Here is a 20,578-nt window from a genome sequence, read left to right on the forward strand (position 1 = left end):
TCAATAATAAAAAAGCAAATAATCCAATTGAAAAATGTCTGAATAGACATTTCTCCAAAGAAGATATGTAAATGACCAACAACTACATGAAAAGATGCTCAACATTAGCCACCGGGGAAATGCTAGAGATACCATTTCAAACCCGCTAGGATAGTTATAATTAAGAAGACAAATAAGTATTGGCATGGATATGGAGAAATTTGAACCCTCATACACAGCTGTTGAGACTGTAAAATGGTGCAGCAGCTTTGGAAAACAGTCTGGCAGGTCTTCAAAAGGTTAAACCGAGTTACTGTATGATTTAGTAATTCCATTCCTAGGTATATACTTAAAAGAAATGAAAATATATATCCAAACAAAAACTGTACATGAATGTTCATAGTAGCATTATCCTAACAGTCAAAAGGTAGAACCATCCCAATTGGCCTTCAATGATTGAGTGGATATACAAATGGTACGTACAATGGAATATTGTTTGGCCATAAACAGGAATGCTACTATTAATACATGGATGAACCTTAAAAACATTATGCTGAGTAAAGAAGCCAATCACAAAATAGAGCACATAAATCTATTGAGAAAATAAATTAATGGTTACCTAGGGCTGGGGGAGAGGGAGTAACTGCTAATGGGTATAGGGTTTTTGTGATAGAGTGGAGGTGAGGGCGTAGTGATGAAAATGGTTTAAAATTTTGATAGTTGTACAACTCTGAATATGCTACAAATTACTGAATTCACACTTTAAATGGGGTGAATTGTATTGTATGTGAATTACACCTCAGTAAAGCTACTATTATAGACAAAACAAAAAACCTCTCCACTGGTTTCTCATTTCAGAGTAAAGCCTAAGTTCTTGTAGTGGCCCTATATAGCCCTACAATTCTACACACCAGCTCCCTACTTCCCTCTGATTCACCTAGCTGCCACTTCATTCCTTCCTTAACTCTGTTCCATCCACTGCAGCTCCTTTGCTCTTTGTTATAATACAGGCATGCTCTGCCTCAGGACCTTTGCATTTGCAATCTCCTGTCAGCTTTACTACCAGATGCCCAAATTTACTCCTAGATTCCCCTCATCTCTGTATCTAAGCTCAAATGTAACATCAGTGAGGCTTTCTGGAGCATTCTACTTAATATTATACCCCTCCTCACCAAATTCTCCATCTTCCTTCCTTTAACTTTCTCTAAGTACAACTCATCAGCATCTGAAATACTATACATCTTAATGGTTTGTCCCTTCCTAACAGAATAAGCTCATTGAGAGCAGGGAACTGTTTTCTTCATTACTGTATCCTTGGTGCCTGGTCTATAGTTGGGATTCAATAAAGTTATCAAATAAATAAATGAATAAATTATAATTCAGGAATATGTCAAGTATTCCTCCATTGAGGTGGCCCCTTACCTCAGTTCAGGCTTCATCACCCTCTGGAATCACTGAGGCAGCTTTATTATTGTCCATCCAGCCTCCCATCTCTCCCTCAAATCCCGTCCACATTGCAGAACTGCTCTATCTAAAACAGTACTGTGGTTACCTTAATCTTAAAAATTCTTCACGGGAACGGGAAAAAAAACACCCTTCATGGATCTCCCCCTACCTAAGGACAAAGTTCAAACTCTTCAGGACTCTATCTCCCTGTGATTTGGCCCTTGCCATATAGTCACATCCCCCTAACATCTCACCATTCAGCCGCAGCAAATAACTGAATGTTCCAACTTCTCTGGAGCTATGGAGAAGTTACATCCAGCCCCAAACCCGAGCCTGGCAAATGCATTCATTTTTCCAGCCTGAGCTCAATGGCAAAGTTGGCAACTTAGCTGCCCACAAGCTGATATGTTTCTGCTCCTAGGATCGCTCAACCAGAATTTTCTTCCTTCACAGCACTTACCACTTTGTATCGCTGTCTGCTTCCTTGTTTGTCTCCTCTCCCTGACCTCGTATTCTGTGAAAGCAGAGACTGCTGGGTCTCAGTTGCTTTTGTAACTCATGTCTAGCACTGAGCTTGGCACATCATAGATATTACGGAATTTTTTTTTTTTTTGAACAGGACTTAATTGGGGAACAGTGTGTCCTTCCAGGACTTTTTTTCCAAGTCAAGTTGTTGTGCTTTCAATCTTCGTTGTGGAGGGTGTCATTCAGCTTCAAGTTGTTGTCCTTTCAGTCTTAGTTGTGGAGGGCGCAGCTCAGCTCCACAGTTGCCGTTGCTAGTTGCAGGAGGCGCAGCCCACCATCCCTTGCAGGAGTCAAACCAGCAACCCTGTGGTTGAGAGGATGCGCTCCAACCAACTGAGCCATCTGGGAGCTTGGCGGCAGCTCAGCTCAAGGTGCTGTGTTCAATCTTAGTTGCAGGGGATGCTGCCCACCATCCCTTACGTGAATCGAGGAATTGAACTGGCAACCTTGTGATTGAGAGCCCACTGGCCCATGTGGGAATCGAACCGGCAGCCATGGGAGTTAGGAGCATGGAGCTCTAATGGCTTGAGCCACCAGGCCGGCCCCCTATTATCAAATATTTTTGAATAAATGAGTGTCAGTCCCTGAAGACCCTTTAAGCACTCAGCAGTACTATCCTGCCAAGGCAGTCCTCTTTCTCATGAGAAATTCCCCCAAATACCTGCTCAAATTTACAGTCCCACACGTAGCAGGAAGGGGACTACACTCTCCAGCGGGCAGTTCAATAGACATGTGGCTAATCCTTCCACCCTATCCCACAGCTTCTCCTGGAGACAAGAAGGGTGATTTCACATTACATCAGGTTCATTCTTGCTCATGGAGGAATTGGCTCCCAAGACCTGACAGAACTAGAGGGTGGGAGTGGACATCCATGGAAAACACTGATGACTTTCTCAACTTCATTTCCCAATCAGAGAGGACAGTTTCTGGTTTGCTACTGGTGAGTTTATTACATGATTAAACTTCAAATAAAAAAATAATAACCAAAATCTCAGCAGGGAGGCTAAAGCCAGAGTTTGGGAGAGCTGCTTTCCTGTCCCCAGCCTCTCTTGCCAAGCCCAGCTCCATTAACTCAGCTTGACTCGATCAAGTTCCTCATCAAGACTTGCATCTGTGCCCTGGACATCTCTGCTGTTCTCGCTGGAGACTGAGTCCTGGGCCCTTGGCACTGGGGCTTTGGTGAGGGCCCCATACACACCCATGGCCTGAGGAGAGGAAGAGAGAGCCATGAGGACATATGGAATAAGGTGTAACACAACCCGCCAATGGCTAAAAAGGTGGGACAGGGTCAGTCAGCTTGTTTTTAGTTTCTCCTTCTCTCACACATCAGTCTTATAAGTTTTAGAGTTGGTTCTAAGAATCTTACAATCTATCAGAGCAGGGCCACCCTCAGAATACTAGCACAGGTATCTGGGGAAAAAAGAAAGAAAAAGATGACTCAAGAGCTTCCCTATCTCCAGGGGTGAGTAGGGATGTCTCATTCTTAGAGATTTGTTCTCTACAGAGAATGAAGGAAGGTCTAGGTCTCAGGGCACTCTGAAGACCTCTATGGTGTATAAGTGGAGATGGTGGTGGTTGAATCTCAGCTTCTGGTACTGGTGCTCTGTACCGGGTCCTCAGGGCACTCTAACCTGAGCCACCATACTGGTGACATCGCCAGGGTTCGAGGGCAGCAAGACAGTGTTGGAGTCCTTCGCCAGTTTGGAGAATGCGCTGACATACTGCTCAGCCACGGTCAGTGAGGCTGCTGCATCTCCATTCTGTGGCCACAGGAGGGATAAAATCAGAGATCACAGATGTAGAGAAATGGGTAGGGTGGAGGAGTAGAGAGGAAAAGTCAGGTTCCTGAAAAGAGGATATGCAGATCACAATACAAGAGATCAGGTAACCTGGCTCAGTGGAACCCACAAAGACAGGAACTTTTCCCAAGGGTAGATAAAAGAACCTTTTCCACTGTCAATTCCTGCCCTCCAACTCCCACCAGGGGCCTCTCACATGTTGTGTCAAAGCTGCAGCTAGGATGCGAATAGCTTCAGCTTTAGCCTTTGCCTTGGCCAGAACTGCACTAGCTTCTCCTAGAAGAAAAGAGACAGAACTTGACCCATGAGGTCAGGGTACCCCAAAGCTCCTATTCCAGCACCAACCCTCAAAGACCCATACCCTGCTCCTCCCTCAGGCTCTACCCTCTGCTGACCTGCTGCTTGATTTATTTGTTCAGCCTTTTCTGCCTCAGACGCCAGGATCTGTGCCTGCTTCTTCCCCTCTGCCACGTTGATGGCTGACTCTCGGGTCCCCTCAGACTCCAGAACTGTGGCCCGTTTCCGCCGCTCTGCCTCCACCTAGAAGTCCCCAGCAACCCAAATCAACAGGAAGTCACAATAAACTCTTATACAGATCAGCAACCGTACCTATCAGAGTAGGGAAGGGAATCCAGGTCTTCGTGTGACTAGAGCATCCTGAAGTCCTCCCTGGCCCCCACCTGCATCTGCATGGACTCTTTCACCCGCGGCGGCACATGGATATCCTTGATCTCGTAACGGAGGCAGCGGATGCCCCAGCAGTCCGCAGCCTGGTTGATGGCATCCACAATACTAGCATTGAGGGACTCCCGCTCCTGGAGGAAGACAGGTATGAGAGAGGTGTAAGCCTCAAGCTGAGAAAGGCCTAGGACTGATCTTGATCCCCAGAAAGGACTGAAGAGTGCCAAGCATGTGTCTTCAAACCCCAACTCTGGCTCAGATCTCCTTACCCTGAAGACTTTGTCCAGAGAGAGTTTGCCAAGTTCTGATCTCATAGTCGTCTGAGCTAGCTGGGTGACAGCATACTCAGGATCCTCTACACCGTAGCTTGCCTGAAAGGAACATGGATAGTGTAAGATGCTTGGATGCAGGATTTTCGTGAGGAGAGTAACTCAGGAGGTAAATAAAGACGAAAGGAGATACCTTGTAAGGATCCATGATGCGCAGGTAAAGGACTCCATCAATTTGCAGAGTTACGTTGTCTGTAGATGCAGGAGCAGGAGAGAAAAGGAGGAAAGTCAGGCCTCCAGGTCCCAATCAGCTCTTTCTCCTAAGCTCTGGATCTCCAGCAACCACTTCCTAATGGCCTCAGAGCACCCATGTTACCCTGCACCCCTCACCGAGAGTCACAGCCGACTGCTCAGGCACATTGATGACAATTTCCTTGAGACTCTGCACATATCGGATCCGGTCTAACACAGGAATGAGGATGTTCAAGCCCTGGGAAGAGGAGTCATGGGTCTTCAGAAGGAGGGGGGTTGTAGGGTTGGGATCTAAGCTAGGCCTGGAGTGTGTAGGGAATCAACATATGGAACATGCCCAGAAAAGCTGAAGGCTGGGGGCTTCAACGGTAGGGAAGCCCAAGAGAATACCGTATTTCCCCCAAAACAAGACCTAGCCAATCAGCTCTACTGTGTCTTTTGGAGGAAAAATTAATATAAGACCCAGTCTTATTTTACTATAAGACTGGGTCCAATATACTATGATATGATATGTAATACAATATAACATAACATAATACTGGGTAGAATATAATACCGGGTCTTATATTCATTTTTGCTCCAAAATACGCATTAGAGCTGATGGTCCGGCTAGGTCTTATTTTTAGGGAAACACAGTAGGAATGTGAGGCTGGGCCTCTGAATGGGATGGGAAAATCAAGGGAATGGGAGCCAGCAGAGTAGCTTTCTCCATGCAGACAGGTGGAGCTGAGAGAGTGGGTAGGGAAGGTTCCCAAGAATGGAACCTGTGGGATACTAGAGCAATAAGAAAAGGTGGAACACGGGTATGATGGTCAGCACTCTAGGCCCTGCTGAGTCTGGTCTTAAGAGTTGCAAGCCAAAGGTGAGGGCAGGCCCCAAGGAGGTCCCATCTCCATCCCCCCAAGTCATGAGGTAATTGGGCGTCAGGCTGGCCTGGGGTGGGCAGAAGAGATTCTCACAGGCTCCAGGATCCGGTGGAATCTGCCCATTCGTTCCACCACCCAAGCCTCCTGCTGGGGCACAAACAGTACCACGGTGTTTCGGGGCAATCCTGAGGAGGTGCGGCGCGGAGCGCGGCCAGAAGCCTGCACGGAGCCCTGAAGGGAAGACGACAGTTATGAGATCCCAGCCGGCCGGGCACGCCGCTCCTCTAGGCGCCTGTCCGGAGGCGGCTCCCTAAACCGCCCCGCTACAGGGTCCTCAGAGAAACTCACGTGGGACCATGACCTCTGACCCCAGTTTTCTCCCCAAATTTAGAGTCCACCTCCTTTCCAGCTGAGGACGCAGGCGATCTCTAGCCCAACAGTTGGAGTAGGCTGCCTCGTTCTTACCCTGAGCAACAGGGCCCCAGACCCCCGCACGGTGCGCGCCAGCATTTCCCACGGCCGCAGCGACCTCCGGAACCAACGAGACGCGGAGCAGAGCGGTCGCTCTAGAAGCCCGGACCTGAGCCTTTTCTTTCCTACTGTATTTTCACTCCCCCGGATGTACTTCCGGTCGTCCTCTCTCTCCGTGCACGCTGCATTCCACATTCGGCCAATCAGCGTTACGTGGCAGAGGCGTGCATCAAGTTGTTTCCTGGGAAACGCAGACCTACAGGCAGCCCAAGATTGGAACTTGTTCTGGTTCTCTCTGATCGTGCTCAAGATCTCAGAAATGGTGACCAAAATGGAAGCTATTTTCTGTGTTCAAGTGGCCCAGAAACATCTCCCACTGAGTTGTTTACACCCACCCGAGAGACTCAGTTCACCCTCGGAGCGTATGACCGCCCCCATCTGTCACCATAGCGACCAGAGGATTGGCGCTGACTCCAATAACCATAGTTGCCATAGTGACATTCTCTGGCAGTCCTGCTGTGTTGTATCCAGCCCTCCCACTGGGGACTGACCCGATTCCCGTTGTCATAGTGACTGGGCCTAACATTGCAGGATGATTGGGCTGAGATTTACCCCTTCCCTCTTTTCCCAAGACACCATAGCTTTTTCTACTTCTTCCCAGGGCCTGATGGACCCTGGTCCCCTCGTATGGAGTTCAGCAGAGTCCCAACATTCAGCCCTGTCTGGAGCGTGTCACCCTGCACAGCTCCCTGAGCTCTGGCACATCCTTTAATAGACTTGCATGGTAACCTTCATTTTATGTATAAGGGCAATGAAGTTCAGAGGGGCTGAAATCATTAACAATAGAACCAGTATAAGAATCCATATCCACATCGAGAGAGTTCTGCTTTTATGGTTGAACCTTCCTCACAACCCAACCCCATTATCTGGAATCAATCTCAGATCCTAAGAATCAGCAGGGCCTCAGGGAAGACCTCAGAGCCTCAGGCCCCCTCTCTGGGAGAGAGGGCAGAGTCCCAGTTCCAATTAGGCCCTCTATCCCCATTCCCATACTCTCCTGGACAGAAAAAGTAGGGCTTAGTTCAAGTTTCCAAATAAGAATTTATTCTTTCTTTCTTTTTTCCTAAAAAAAAAAAAAAAAGTACCAGGTACAATTGTTTTTCCTGTGTGTGTGTGGTGGTGGTGGTGTTTTTTTTTTTTTCAAGTTTCAGCAAATGCTTGTTCCCCTCAGCCTCGCCCCAGAAGTCAGGGCTAAGGTTGGGTCAGAGTCTGGAGTGGGCAATGGGGTAGTTGGGAACCACATGATTGGGTTTGAGGGGTGCCCCTCACCCCAGCTGAGGTAGGTAGGTCAGAGTCTGGCCAGGTGAAAGGAGGCACCCCGGTCCATGGCCCTGACTCTGCCCCCTGAACACCTTCCTCAGTCAGGACCCCAAAGTAAGGGGACACAAGCAGGAGAGGGACACCTGGAGTCTAGAGCCCTAGATGAGGGGTGGTTAAACCCCATATATGTGCGCATGCACGCTCTTTCTCTTTCTCACACACATACCACACATACAGCTTCCGCGCGTGCACACACACCCATACACACACACACACACACACACACACACACACACACACAGTTGGCCTTCAGAGAGGGGTCAGAGGGTAGGAGAAGTGAAAAAATCAGGGAAAGACAGGGGAAGCTGAGTCTTTGGTTAGTGACTCAGTCCGTCTGGGATAACCTCTCTGCCCTCAGCTGAGGGAGAGCAGTTCTTCCCCAGTCCCAACATCAGCCTCTTCAACTCCTGAGATTGGAGCAATATCTGAGAGTGGGAAAGGAGGAAGGGCAATGCCAATTGTCAGGTTTGGGAGGTTACCAAGGCAATCCAATTTGAATAAATTATAAATTAAAAATAAATAAAATAATAAGAGGTCCCTGCCCAGGACTAGGAGGCAGCGCTGGCGTGACTTGCCTGGGAACTTGGGGCAGCCTCAGGTTAGCTTCGGTTCCTCCCCAGTATCTAAGCTGGCCTGGGAATTCCATGGGGGGGGGCAGGCACGTGGAGAACCCAGAGTAGGGCAGATTGTGGTAAGGATCAGAAGTTTTAAACACCCAAATAATCACTTTGGGCATGAGCATGGCGAGGGCTTTAATTCAAGCCTGAAGGGTCTCTCGCCACCTCTCCACGTGTTTGCTCCGTCCAGCATGGAGTATGATGGGCTGGTCCTTGGCCCACATGGGTTCAGGGCACTGGCAATCAGGGCAAAGGTGAATAACGTGGATTGTGAGGGGCCTCAGTCACAGCCTGCAGTTCATAGGGGAGCCCTGTGTCCAGTTCCAGACTCCGGCGGGAAAAAAGCAGGCGGATGTCTCCATGCAGGCTTAAGCGGCCTGAGCGGGAGCTCCGGAACCTAGAAAAGAACAGGGTGGTCAAAGTAAGGACCCAGACGATAGAGAAGCAAGGAGAGATGCTATTCAGGGAAGGGCCACCTGGGTTGGGGAAAGGATACCTGGGCTGCCCCAGCTGTCCTTGGGCCCTGTCCTCACCTGAGGTGCAGCAAGTAGCAGAGGAGGCGGCGGGTGGGGCTAACATTTCCCTCCTCACCCACAGGCACCAAAAAGAGGCGATGGCGCAAGAAGGTCATGTGGGCAGCAGGCATGTCCGAGAAGTCAAAGGTCACGAGGAACATCTTCACCACAGTCTGATTGGGGTTAAATAAGGTCTGGGGGCAGGACAGGCAAGGTTGGTAGGGCCTAGGGTTATTTTCCTCTCCCCCCTCACATCCCCTCAGGGAAAACTCACCACTTGGATGGTGCCCATCTTGGGCACGCTGTAACCCTTCCTCCCCAGAGGGTTCAGGTCCACGACACCCTAGGAAGAGCATGGAGCCATCAGCTAAGGTGGGCACTGAGAGAGCCCTGAATGCTCACTCATCTCCACAATCTCACTCTGTGAGCTGGCCCCTGCTCCACACTAGAGTTCTCCCCACTGCCCTGACTCTCTCTTAGGTGAGGAACACCTAAAGAATACCTCTTGACCCCAACCCCTCATCCTCAAGAACTGAATTTGGGTGGAAATCAGGTCATACCAGAAAGGGGGCCGGGGCATTTTGTTCAGAAACATCAAAGAAGGTGACAGTGACAGGCAGCGTGACATGCTGGGGGCAGTAGGATCCACTAGCTCCAATCTCTGCCGTGAAGCCCTCAATATGGCCAGATGGTGCAAAGCGTCCTCGCAGCAGTGATTCCTGGGGTGGGAAAACACAGTGTGAGAGAGACACTAGCTCTTTTCCTTAACCATCCGAGTCACTCTCCACCATCCCACTTCCCACAAGACCCCCCCCATCACAAAATCCAAGGGGAACTACCTCAAAGTTGCCCAAAAGGGTACGGCTGACAGTGGGGGTAGGAACAGGGGAGGCACTGGGGGGGCTCAGCAGGCCTGGTCCCTTCCGGAAGTTTCGAAGGGAACTCCTGGTAAGGGAGGAGACACATAGTGGGTTGGCTTGAGGTGTGTTGGGATGCCTGCTTATGTCTTTAGGCCTCACCCTTTGCCATTACTTAGGGCTCCTGCCCTGGGGTCCCCTACCCAGCAGTGAGAAAGAGGATTACAGACTTCAGTCCCCATTTTTCAGACACAGGGCAGAGGGAACAGGTGGTCACTTACAGCTTCAGACGACGGGCACCTTTCAGCCTCCGTCCCGTAGGACTGCAGTCTGTAGGGTCCTATGGAGAGGAAAGATTAGAGAAGGAGATTTGGTGGAGGCCAGGTATGTTTGGGAGCAGGGGCTCATCACACGCTCTCATAGGATCATGCCCCCTTCACCTTTTCCCACACACATATCCACTTAAGAGTAGACCATCTCCGAACGGGAGTGGGTAGGGAGTTGGGCAGAAAAGGGGAAAGGGATTGAAAAGTACACATTGCCAATTATAAAATAAGTCACAGGGATATAATGTACAACATAGGGAATAGAGTCAATGATATAATAACTATGAACAGTGACAGATGATTACTAGACTTATTGCGGTGATCACTTTGTAAGGTAAAATGTTCCATCACTATATTGTACACCTGAAACTAAGATAATATTGTGGCAGCTATAATTAAAAATAAATTTAAAAAAATAGTAGACCATCTCCTCTCCTGGCTTACCAGAAGCTCCTTGGGCCCAGGCAGCAGATGGCTCCAGAAGGGTGTGGCTTTGGCATCAGAACTGTTGGCAGCAGGAGGGTGACCCAGGGTTCCCCGGCGCCTCTGAGGGGTTGGCCCCTCATTCTCAGAGCTGACATCCAGGGCTTCTCCAGCAGGAAGCAGCCTTCGCTTGGTGGGGCAGGGGCCTGGAGGTCCAGGGCCAGGGGGTGTGTGCTCGGGACTGTGCCCATTGGCAGTGCCAGGGGACTCCCTAGGCCAGGGGCTGCCCCCATTGCCCACCCCAGCCACTGGGCTCTTACTCCCTAGTTGTGCAAGACTGTGCAAATCAGTGTCAAGTGTGTGCAGCTGGCCTGGAAGGGCTTGCCCTGGGAATGCCCCCAGGGACCCCTGTCCCCCTGGATCTGGGGAAGCCCAGTCTCTGGTGTGCAAAGTATTGCAGGAAGCATTTGACAGGGGCCAGGGGGGATTCCGGGTCCCTGAAGTCCAAGGTGAGGTGGAGCTACTTCCCTGTTCCACAACACAGAGGCCATGATGGCAGAAATGCTGGCTGGCCACACCCAGTCCCAGCCCCAACCCCTCTGAGCCCAATAGCCCCACAGTAGATGGTTCTTCAGGGGGTAGGCCCTCCCTAGCCCCCAGCCCAGGTCCTCTCTTCAGCTCTCGGGGACCCTCAGTGGGCGGGGCTGACCGTTTCAGGGCCCTAGGAGGTTCGGAGGCACCAGCTGGAGTGGAAAAGATGGATACCTGGTAGACCCCGGGGGATGTTGCCCCCCCTGCTGGGCTGTAGCCCATGAGCAGGCCACCCTGGAGGGCCCCCTGCCTGACTGCAGGCTGTGAAGGGCCAGCCTCTGGCTCTGAGGATGGAGATGGCTCCGCCTGCACGTGGCGCATGAAGCCCCGCCTTGGGTCAGGGGGCCCCCCCCCCACAGCCTTTATGCTGGGCCTGGGCTGGGGGGCCTGGGGACATCTGTGCAAAAGAAAAGAAGAAAAGGTAGTCAGAGGAATCAAAGTGTCTTCTCCCTCCCAGCTGAATTTCAGATCCTCCCCTGGCCCAAAGAGGTGACCTTGCAGGGTTCATGGGGGTAAAGGTGTCTAAATCCCCAAGTGGATTAATGGAGTATAGAGGCTACTCCTAGAACTTCTGAAAGGGTGACATACTTAGCTCAGATTTCTTACTGGACCTACTCCCTGTCCCCCTCCCTGGCACTCACCCCGATGAAGAGGCCTTAAGCCTAGCTGTGTGTTCCCTCTTTCTGACTGATGTCTTGCTCTCCTAGCTTGCAGTCTGGTCCATGCCCGCTGCACTGGCAAGGTGACTGCCACCATTCCGTGCAGCTCCTGGGCTCAGCTGGACCCTAAGGAAAGAAGAACAAACATAAGGATCCCTGCAGTCAGTGGTAAGGCTCCTCTCCTATCGTGGGCTAATAGAATACGCCACAAGACATCCTCTTCCCATGTGAGGAGCTCTTCAGAAACAGAAGGGCAGTCTTGGAATCCAGGGCCCAGAGGGCAGAGTTGGGCTACATAAGGAATCACACAGAGGCAAGTCTTGGCTCAATGTAATAAGGATCTGATAAGTTGAGGCAGGATGACCACTTGTCAGGGCCACCTCCTTGGGGACTCCTGCTTTAATGGAAAGGGGGGTGAGATACCCCAAGCTCCAAGAGACCATGCCGGCTAAGAGATTGGCCAGGGCAAGAATTCAGAATTCCTAGTCAAGTCCACCAACTTGCACAACTCCTTCCCACATGTCTATCTCCAAAGGGACATGTACCACCCTAGAGCCCTAAGGACAGGGATCTTGTAGAAACTCACCTCCCCTTCAGCACTCAGAGGTACAAATCTCAGGTCAGCTCAAAGCAGGCCCTCCGGCCTTAAACTCCCAATTGCCCCAAGCAGTCTGTGCCTTTAACAGGAGGCAACAAATCTAACCAAAAACAAGTCTGGGGTGGGAGGGAGAGGAGGTACTACCAGAAGGTGCTTTCTAGGGTCTACCCCTCCCCCATGCTCTGCAAACTCGAGATAAGGCAGTGGCAGTCAGACAGCTGGAAGCAACTGGTGGTACCTTTCTACTCCTCCCCAACACATCCAACACCCAAAAAAACCAAACCACGGCTTTTCTGCCAGGGCATGATAGTCTTCACCAAGAAGTCCACCTTCAGGAGCCCATACTGGGTGAGGGGATTGTCAAACTGAAGACCTGTTTCCTTCATGGGAGGAAATACTGCTCCCAGGATCAAGCTTCTGCCTGACATCCATGATGCCCTTTCCTCTTCAAGGAATACCCCGTTTGCCTACCCAAGCCTTACCCTTCCTCCTTGGCTAGGTCAAGTGCCATCCCCTCCAGGAAGCCTGTTCTGGTCACCCCAGACCACAGGTATCTCTCTCTCCTCTGAGACCTCACATAGTGCAGTCTCACTATCTCCTGTAACCTAGTGACAGTTCTGCTTGCTCTGTGGGTAAGACATCTAGACTGATCATAGGGTTCTTCTTGAGGATAGGTCTGTGCCCCACTTCTCCACCCAACTCTAACCACAGGGGTAATCACATAGGAGGGTTCAAAAAAGTGGATTGCAAGCCCCAGAGATTTGGGTAGCAGTCCTGACAATGCAGAGAAAAACTCCCAGAATGAGAGCAGAGAGATTAATCGTACAGGGAGAATCAGTGAAAACAGAGGTGGGGGTGGGGAGAAAGGGGAGATTTGCATCCAGGGACTGAACAGCTCTCCTTCACTAAGTTCCCATTATTACACCCCACACTACCCTAATTCATCTAGTTCTCATTAGAACTGGGATCCCTAAGAAAATTCTGCTTCCCTGTGGTGGGTGTGGTGGCTGGAAAGGGCAGCATGCCAATAGCAGTGTTGTCAGAGGGTACAACCTGTACTCTCTCTACCCCTCCTTTCTTCTACCCGAGTCATACAGACTCAGGAAGGGCCTTTTCCTTAGCTCTCCCACCTCCAGGTCATCCCAGTTGGCTTCTTGAGCCTTTGCCCTAGGGAAGCCAGGTGATGACATGATGCCCAACTTGACCCCAGCATGCCTGGGCATCTGCTCATTACCCAAGAGCCCTCTCAGTTCCCTCCCTGTCAATGAGAAGCTCTAAGACTCACTTTCCTGCCACCCAGCCAGTCTGGCTCTAGACCATGGCTTCAAGCTGACTCACGGGGCAGGACTTAGGGGGAAGGGTAGGCCAAACCTCCTCTCTGTGCAGGGGGTGGGCAGCAGCTGGCGTCAAACAGCTGTGCCAGTCTTTGACTGGCAAAGACTACAGTTCCCAACATGCCAAAGGAGCAAGGCCGGCAAAAACAACAAGTCCCAGAATACTATGGGGTTTATATCCTTAGACACCTGCTAGGCCTGGAAGGTACGGTAGGTGGATGTTTGTATAGGTACAAGCTCCCAGGCTCTCCCCTTCCCTTCCGTATTAAAGATATGCATTTCTACCCTGATAAAGAAGCATAGAAAGGAGAATTCCTCTCCATGTGCTTTCCACCTTCATTCAGTTTAGAGAGAACTGCTGCCAGCTGCTCTACATTTTGTCCCTGTACAGGTCCACACAAGCTAAGTGGCTTGTTTCTGTGGACCACCACTGTGGTAGGAAGGTCAATCTCTGCTCTCTCACCACCTCCTTGGTCACTGGCCTAGAGCTTTTCACCCTCAGTGGAGAGGGAGCAGATCTCAGCACCATCTCGAAACTGAACCCGGCAGAGTCACCCAGATTCCCACACTCCTTGTCCTGGACGATCATCCACCCCCCCCGCCCCCCTGCTTAGCCTCCCAGGTCCTTTCTCACCCCTCTCATCCCCACAGCCTGGGACAGGCCCCATTCCCTACTGGAGGTTCGCGGATTTGCTCTTTTCCCCTAGTACACACTCACCCCGCTCCCAAATTGGCTCCGCCACGGCGGTCGCTGCTCCGGACCCTCCGTCCTGTCCCTCCCCTCGAATCCCCGATCCTCCCCACACGGGCCCCCAACCCAGACAAAGGGTGGCTCAGGCTGAGCTCTGCTCAGCTAGGCTCTTTTCTGTTCAGCTTCGTGTGCAACACTAGCGGGCCCTGGCGCCCGCAGCCCCCCAGACGCTGCTGCGCCCCTCCCCGCGACTGTCCCTCCCCGTGGCCGCCCCGGCTCCGCGCTGCCGACTCTGCTGCCCCTCTGACTCACAGGCCATTTCCTACCAGCTGATGGGGCCGCCCGCCCCGCCCAGCGACCCAACACCCCCGCCGGGGCGGCCGTGGCCGCCACGCCCCCCTCAGACCACGCCCTCATAGCAGCAACCGTGCTCATTGGCCCAGAGGAGGCCAGCCTCCCCACGACCTCGCGTGTGAGGCACGCCCTCACCAAAAGATGCTCGCCCATTGGTCCACAAGAGGGCAGGCCTACCCAGGGTTGCCCCGCCCATCTCCTAACCCCTCATCTGCCGGAATCCAAAGCAGGGCTCTGCCCAGCCATTTAACCCTTTTAAAGGCGTAGGCCTCCTACTTTTCACCCCGCCCCCGCCCTTCCTCTTCCGAGGCTGGTTAATAGGATGCCCAAGGGCTTTCACAACCACAGATGGACAACCTCCAAAATCGGCCTGCTCTTCCCACACCAGACCCCAAATATCCCCACTCTCATTCATCTCTCCCTGCTTTGCAAACCAGAGCTCCAGAGATCAGAGAACTCTTGGAGTCTAGGAAGATTCCTTCATGCCAGAGCAGATGAAAAAGTCCTGAAGTGGGATACTATCTCTTTCCATTGAGAAATGATATTCTTCTTTCTCTTACTCTTGTTTTTACTCTCTTACTGATGTTTTTTTGCCTTCATTGGAAGGGCCCCAAGGGAGACATTCTAATTCAGAGATCTAAACATTCTTTGTGCTTCATCCCTTCTGTCAGTACTCTTTCTATTCACAGGCCTCTGTTCGAGGAGGCAGAACACCCAGGGGAAGTAAGGTAGGAAGGCTTCTGCCCAGAGTGGGGGACATATGCCCAACTCAAGCTCACCCCGATGACTCACAGCTCCCTCGAAACTCTCCACCTTCCCCCTGAGTCACTGGGCCCCAGGCCCAGCCCAGGTCCAGCCAAATTAAGTGGCAGCAGAACCAGCATTCCTAATTCTTGTCTTCCTGTTCTTTGAATGACCAGCATGGAAACCTCTGTAAGGATTAGGCATTAAAAGACACTTTTCAGAGGGGCTGCTCTAGTGGCAACCTAAGAAAATACCTTTCTCTCTGCACTTTTCAGCAAATCAGACACTTTGGAATTTAGGAGGCTTTTTCTCCCAGTCTTCCACAGAAGCAGGAGAAACACCAGAGCCAAAAGAGGGAAGATTCAAACTGAGGCCCTGGAGAACTGGCATCAGCCAGGGCAGCTCCCTGGTTGTGCCTCCAGAAGAGGGGGCATCTGTTTTCCTATAGTTCAGAAGCCACAGGAGGCCCAACGTCCTTGAGGTCGTCATTGGACAGTAAAAAGAGGTTCCCCTCCTCCTACTTCCTCCTTGTGCCCTAGACTTAGGAAGGACAACAAGTAAGTTAGTTCCTCAAGGCTCCCTTCTCTTCACCTCAGACCAGGGGAAAAATCTTGAAAAAGAATGCAGTTGCCATGGAATGACTTCCTTGTTGGTTCCCTAATCATAAGGAATAGGATTAAAGAAATTTTCAACACCCTGAACAAAATTGCAGAGTACAAATGTAAGAGTCTACTTGCCTTAGTAAAAGCTTACTGGGTAGACAGGTAGACACGGAACACTGTAGGAAAGGCATAATCCCTTGATGACCCCACCTTGTTCTATCTTACTGCTACTACCAAAGGTGAGGCCTTAGTTACATGCAAAGGTCGAGGGGCAATAGTTCAGGGGCAAAGATCAAAGATGTTCTAGGCCTCAGTGTGTCCTGGAAAAGCAGCATGGTACAATCAAGAGGCCTTACCTAGCTGCCCTAACTCTTACCCTGCTTTGTTTTTTTTTTCCACAGCAATTATCAAGAGAGAGAGCTGGCGTTTCTCTCTCTCTCTCTCTCTCTCTCTCACACACACACACACACACACAGACACAGACTCTGTATTGTAATTACTTGAATAAATGAATATCAACACTGCTTATAATAACTCTAATACTAAATAAAAGTCAGAAAGTGATTATTCCTCACACACATACACTTCTTCATTTCTTTTTCCCTCTATTAGAATGGAAGCTCCACAAGAGCATCAACTTCGTCTGTTTTGTACATGCTGGTATTCCCAGAATCAACATCAATGCCTGGCACATAATAGGTGCTCAATAAAGTGGATGAAAGAAACAATCAGGAACAACAATTAGGAGACCTGGGTCCTAACTCCTGCTCTTTCACGGTGAAACCTAGAGACAATCAGTCTGTTTGGCCATAAATTTCCAAATCTGTAAAACAAGGGATTTGCATAAATGATGACACTGAGGACCTCTAGAACTCTGGCCTTATACTGCTATAATTCTAATGGCTATTGTTCACTCATATTCATTTTCAGAAGATGAGTCCAAGCGTCTGAATGCCCTGCTGCTTGTACCAAAGAAGAAAAGATGTGTATTCCAGCCTCAGCTCAGCAAACTAATGCCTTTTCTCTTCATGCCCCACCCACTCCCACAAATGCCTCAATCCTGAGGAAGCTGGAGTAAGTCTGCCCTAGGCCTGCCTCTTTGACAGACAGTCTGGGAAGCTCTGTTGCCATAGCAATCAGCTCCACCTCAAAAGGCATCAGCCTGCCCTCCTTTACCCCACTCTACCCCTAGGCTTTGTCTGGCCTCAGGACCCCCTCCCTCCCCAGATAGTCTCCTAACTAGAGGAGGCTGGCTTGGGGCCCCTTTTCAGCAACACTGTCACACTCATTCAGCCGCACTGTGGAAGGCAGGCCTTTCTCACCCTTTCCCAGTCAGCCCAGAGGCAAAAAGAACTCTGGCACTACATCAACTCCCCTCAGGGAAGGAGAGGAGCCCCGAAGAGGACCAGGCTCTAGTCTCAGTTCTGACAGTCAGCTTCCAAGCCAGGACTGTGAGAAGTCATTCCTTCTTCCTCTCCCAGTTGAGGCTGGAATCTCACATCCCTTCCCTACTTCAGCCTACAATGGTGGGCCACCTCTCAAATCATAGATCAAAGACTCCCAATACTCCTCACTATTTCCCTCCTCCCACAGAAGCTCAGAATTTTTGAGGCCCCTAAGGTACCTCAACCAGCAGAAGGAAAACGGTGGAGATAATCAGTTTGTGGGTGGTAAAAATATGGCTACCAGTCACTTAGGGGGCTGTTGGGAGAGACCTTGATAGTAGTGAGGGGTGGAGTCTGGGCCTTGTTGCTAGTTACTGGGGTCTCTGGCCACTGAGTATAAAGTCTGGGGCAGGGCACAGCGCCTAGACGGGCAAGGACCAGGCCAGGCCCCAGGGCGAGGAAGGAAGTGGGAAATGAGCACACCCAGAGCATAAGGGCAGGGCAAAGGGGGGGGAGGGGAAAGATAGGGACCAAGGCAAGCTCTGGAAGGAACAGGAACTAGAGTGGGGGGGTTAACAGGAACCAAACAGGGGAAGGGTCCCCAGGGACACCAACTTGGGGGCAGAAACCCCAGTCTCAGCCAGACAGATTCAAAGCAGACTGAGCACAAGACCCGGTGGCACAGAGGGCCTGGCTCCTCTCTAAGAGTGCTCAGGCCAGAAAGTGGAGTTAGGAGCTGAGGAGCCAGAAGCACTACAGACTGGCATCTTCACACACCAATTCCATCACCCTCACTCCTAGAACACAGTACACAAACATCTTCCTGGAATCTCCACAATGCCCCCTGACTATTACTTTCTCAAAGCATTAGGGGTTCTCCCCTCCTCAGTTGGAGCCTACGACCCGTTCCCCTCATACAGTGCCCACAGCCCCATACTGTCTTTCTCCACACAGTTCCCTCCCTGGCTCTCACATTCTGGACCACCAGCCCTTCATCATACAGCACCCCTTCCCCCAAAGTGTCTTCAGATCCCCTCCCCCTCAAGTATGCCTTCAACCCTCCACATCAGATAGCGACCTCACCCCGGCACATAGTACTTTCCACTCCCACAAAGCACTCCCGCCCCTCCCCCACAAGAGCCCCTGAAGAATGCACCTCCTAGCCCACACATTGAGCCCCAATTCCTTCGCCAACTCTGTCTTCCTCCCCCCAGAAGTCTACAGATCCTCTCCTTCCCTAACGTGTCCCCCACCTCCTTATGTCTACCCTAGCGTACCCCCGTCCTTGTCCCTTCTTCCACCCGCACCCCGCCCCACACCTGTAGTTCCGGGAGTCCCGTTGCACCTAGGGAGGTAGTGGACTGGTGCAGTAACGGAGCAGCCCCAGCTGCAGCTCCGGCCTACAAACCTCGCCCCTTAGTCCGAGCCCCGCCCCCGCAACGCCCGGGCCCAACCTCTCCCACGTCCCACCTCCCACCTTCCCTGGTTTCGTCCCCTTTCCTAGTTTCTCGAATTCCTCGGGCTCCTCCTCTTTAACCCAGACCACGCCCCCTGTGGCTACGCCCCTTGCAGTATACTCCGCCTTTCCCCAGGATCCTCCGCTTGTCCCTGGTCCCACCCTGGCCCCGCCCCCTATTGGTCTCTGCCTTTCACTAGGACCCACCCCTTAGAATTCCAGCCTGGCAGAACCAGTGCCAGGCCACCTTCCACCACTAGCCCCCTCCCACCTCGGAGGCTCTCCTCCCCCCGCCCCTTCTCCCGCTAGCCTCACGCGGGCGCTTGTTCTCCAGCCCGGATCCGCTGGCTCTGATTGGTGGCGGTGGCCCCAATTGATGGCGGGGGAGACAAAGTGATGGCTGCAGGTCGCCTGAGGCCCCACCCCGGCCACGTGCAGCTTCTGTGATGACAGGTCTAGAGGGGCGGGGTCTCGTCCCTTCCCGCGGGCTGTGGGCCTAGGCTGACTTGATCCGAGAGGGGGTGGGGGCCGGAACCCGAGCCAAAGCGCTAGCCTGAGGGCTCCGAGCTTCACCCGGCCTCTCCCCAGGCTTTCGCGCTGGTGTGTGCTGCCTGCGGAACTTGAACCTCTTTGTAGGGAGGACTGGGTTAGCGTGCTCATTTGCCCCAATGGTGTTTGCAAAGTAGGGTGCAAGGAGTCTCAGGGGTGTGTGAACTTGGGGGAATCTGGGCGGTGGGGTCTCAAGATTGTGCGGTTGACGGATTTCTGCAGCCTATGCTGTGCCGGAGAGTTTGAGGTCTGGAAGATGGGCAATAGGGTCAGATCTGTACCTATAGAGGTGGATCAGCGAGGAAGTCTGAATTTTAGGAGCCTAAGTGTTAATATTGAGATAGAAGGGCCTGAAATCGCCGGAGAAAAGTAGGGCCTTTGCTTTGTACAGTGTCGAGTGAACTATGTAACAGTTACACAAGTTCTGTAATTTAATTAGCGCTTGAGTCTTCTGTTCAACTTCTTCCTCACTGGTTCCCGAAATACAGCAGGGTAGGTCGGTGCTTATTAGCTACCGGTAGATGGCAGCACAGGACCTTTGCAGAACTGAATGGGTCCTAAGTCCAGACAGGGACCATGGGGCCTCTCAGAGGAGCCGGCGGTATGGAGATGGCTGTATGGTAGATCTGACCTGATCAAGTTCTCTGAAAGTCTCAGATTCTTTAAGTCTGTCTCTGTGACTTTCGTTCTGTCACTAAATAACTTAAGCTAGTTTAGTGAACACTAATGGTGTGCCAGGGGGAAAAATTGTTTTTTTTCTTTGCCCTTAAGGAATTTGTTTTAGATAGCCATACAAATATTGATACAATCCTGGAAAAAGTAAAGTTAGAACGGTTTTGTGTAGTGGAAAAAGCACAGAGGTTTGAAGTCATTGACAGTCTTGAACTTTGGTTTGGGTATTTACTAGCTATGAATTTGGATAAATTACTTGACTTTTTAAGAAATAAACTTTTAATTTTAGAAATCTTATTTTTACAGAAATATTGTGAGCATAGTACAGAGTTTCCATATACCCCACACCTAATTTCCTGTATGATTAACATCTTACATTAGTATGGTTCATTTGTTACAACTAATGAACCAATCTTGATACATTAACTAAAGCCCATACTTGACTCAGATTTCCTCAGTTTTTACTTTGCATCCTTTTTTTGTTCCAGGAACCCATCCAGGAGACAGCACATTATGTTTAGTTGTCATTTTTCTTTA

At 51.0% G+C, this 20,578-nt stretch overlaps 2 protein-coding genes across 7 annotated transcripts; both read right to left on the reverse strand.

Annotated features, from left to right (window-relative positions):
- Positions 1 to 181: 181 nt before the first annotated feature.
- Positions 182 to 6,692, reverse strand: STOML2 (stomatin like 2). 3 transcript variants are annotated; one of them, XM_081067750.1, is made up of 10 exons: positions 6,283 to 6,692; positions 5,911 to 6,048; positions 5,090 to 5,189; positions 4,893 to 4,951; positions 4,700 to 4,801; positions 4,430 to 4,564; positions 4,145 to 4,289; positions 3,946 to 4,025; positions 3,582 to 3,710; positions 182 to 3,155 (listed from the first exon to the last, which is right to left on the reverse strand). In XM_081067750.1, exons 1-10 carry the CDS (start codon positions 6,481 to 6,483, stop codon positions 3,018 to 3,020), a joined length of 1,227 nt encoding a protein of 408 aa, XP_080923876.1. In that variant the 5' UTR covers positions 6,484 to 6,692; the 3' UTR covers positions 182 to 3,017. The 3 variants fall into 3 exon arrangements, with proteins under 3 accessions (XP_080923876.1, XP_080923877.1, XP_080923878.1); XM_081067751.1 differs by having other exon boundaries at positions 5,983 to 6,048; positions 6,283 to 6,456; XM_081067752.1 differs by lacking the exon at positions 5,090 to 5,189 and having other exon boundaries at positions 6,283 to 6,353.
- Positions 6,693 to 7,368: 676 nt separating this feature from the next.
- Positions 7,369 to 18,893, reverse strand: ATOSB (atos homolog B). 4 transcript variants are annotated; one of them, XM_081067725.1, is made up of 9 exons: positions 18,842 to 18,893; positions 11,639 to 11,782; positions 10,428 to 11,394; positions 9,939 to 9,997; positions 9,640 to 9,745; positions 9,361 to 9,519; positions 9,075 to 9,143; positions 8,819 to 8,994; positions 7,369 to 8,682 (listed from the first exon to the last, which is right to left on the reverse strand). In XM_081067725.1, exons 3-9 carry the CDS (start codon positions 11,316 to 11,318, stop codon positions 8,529 to 8,531), a joined length of 1,614 nt encoding a protein of 537 aa, XP_080923851.1. In that variant the 5' UTR covers positions 11,319 to 11,394; positions 11,639 to 11,782; positions 18,842 to 18,893; the 3' UTR covers positions 7,369 to 8,528. The 4 variants fall into 4 exon arrangements, with proteins under 4 accessions (XP_080923851.1, XP_080923848.1, XP_080923850.1 ...); XM_081067722.1 differs by having other exon boundaries at positions 18,684 to 18,848; XM_081067724.1 differs by lacking the exon at positions 18,842 to 18,893 and adding an exon at positions 14,592 to 14,672.
- Positions 18,894 to 20,578: the final 1,685 nt, after the last annotated feature.

The sequence above is a fragment of the Rhinolophus hipposideros genome (genome assembly GCF_964194185.1).
Source record: "Rhinolophus hipposideros genome assembly, chromosome: 11".
Classification (NCBI taxonomy): Eukaryota; Metazoa; Chordata; class Mammalia; order Chiroptera; family Rhinolophidae; genus Rhinolophus; species Rhinolophus hipposideros.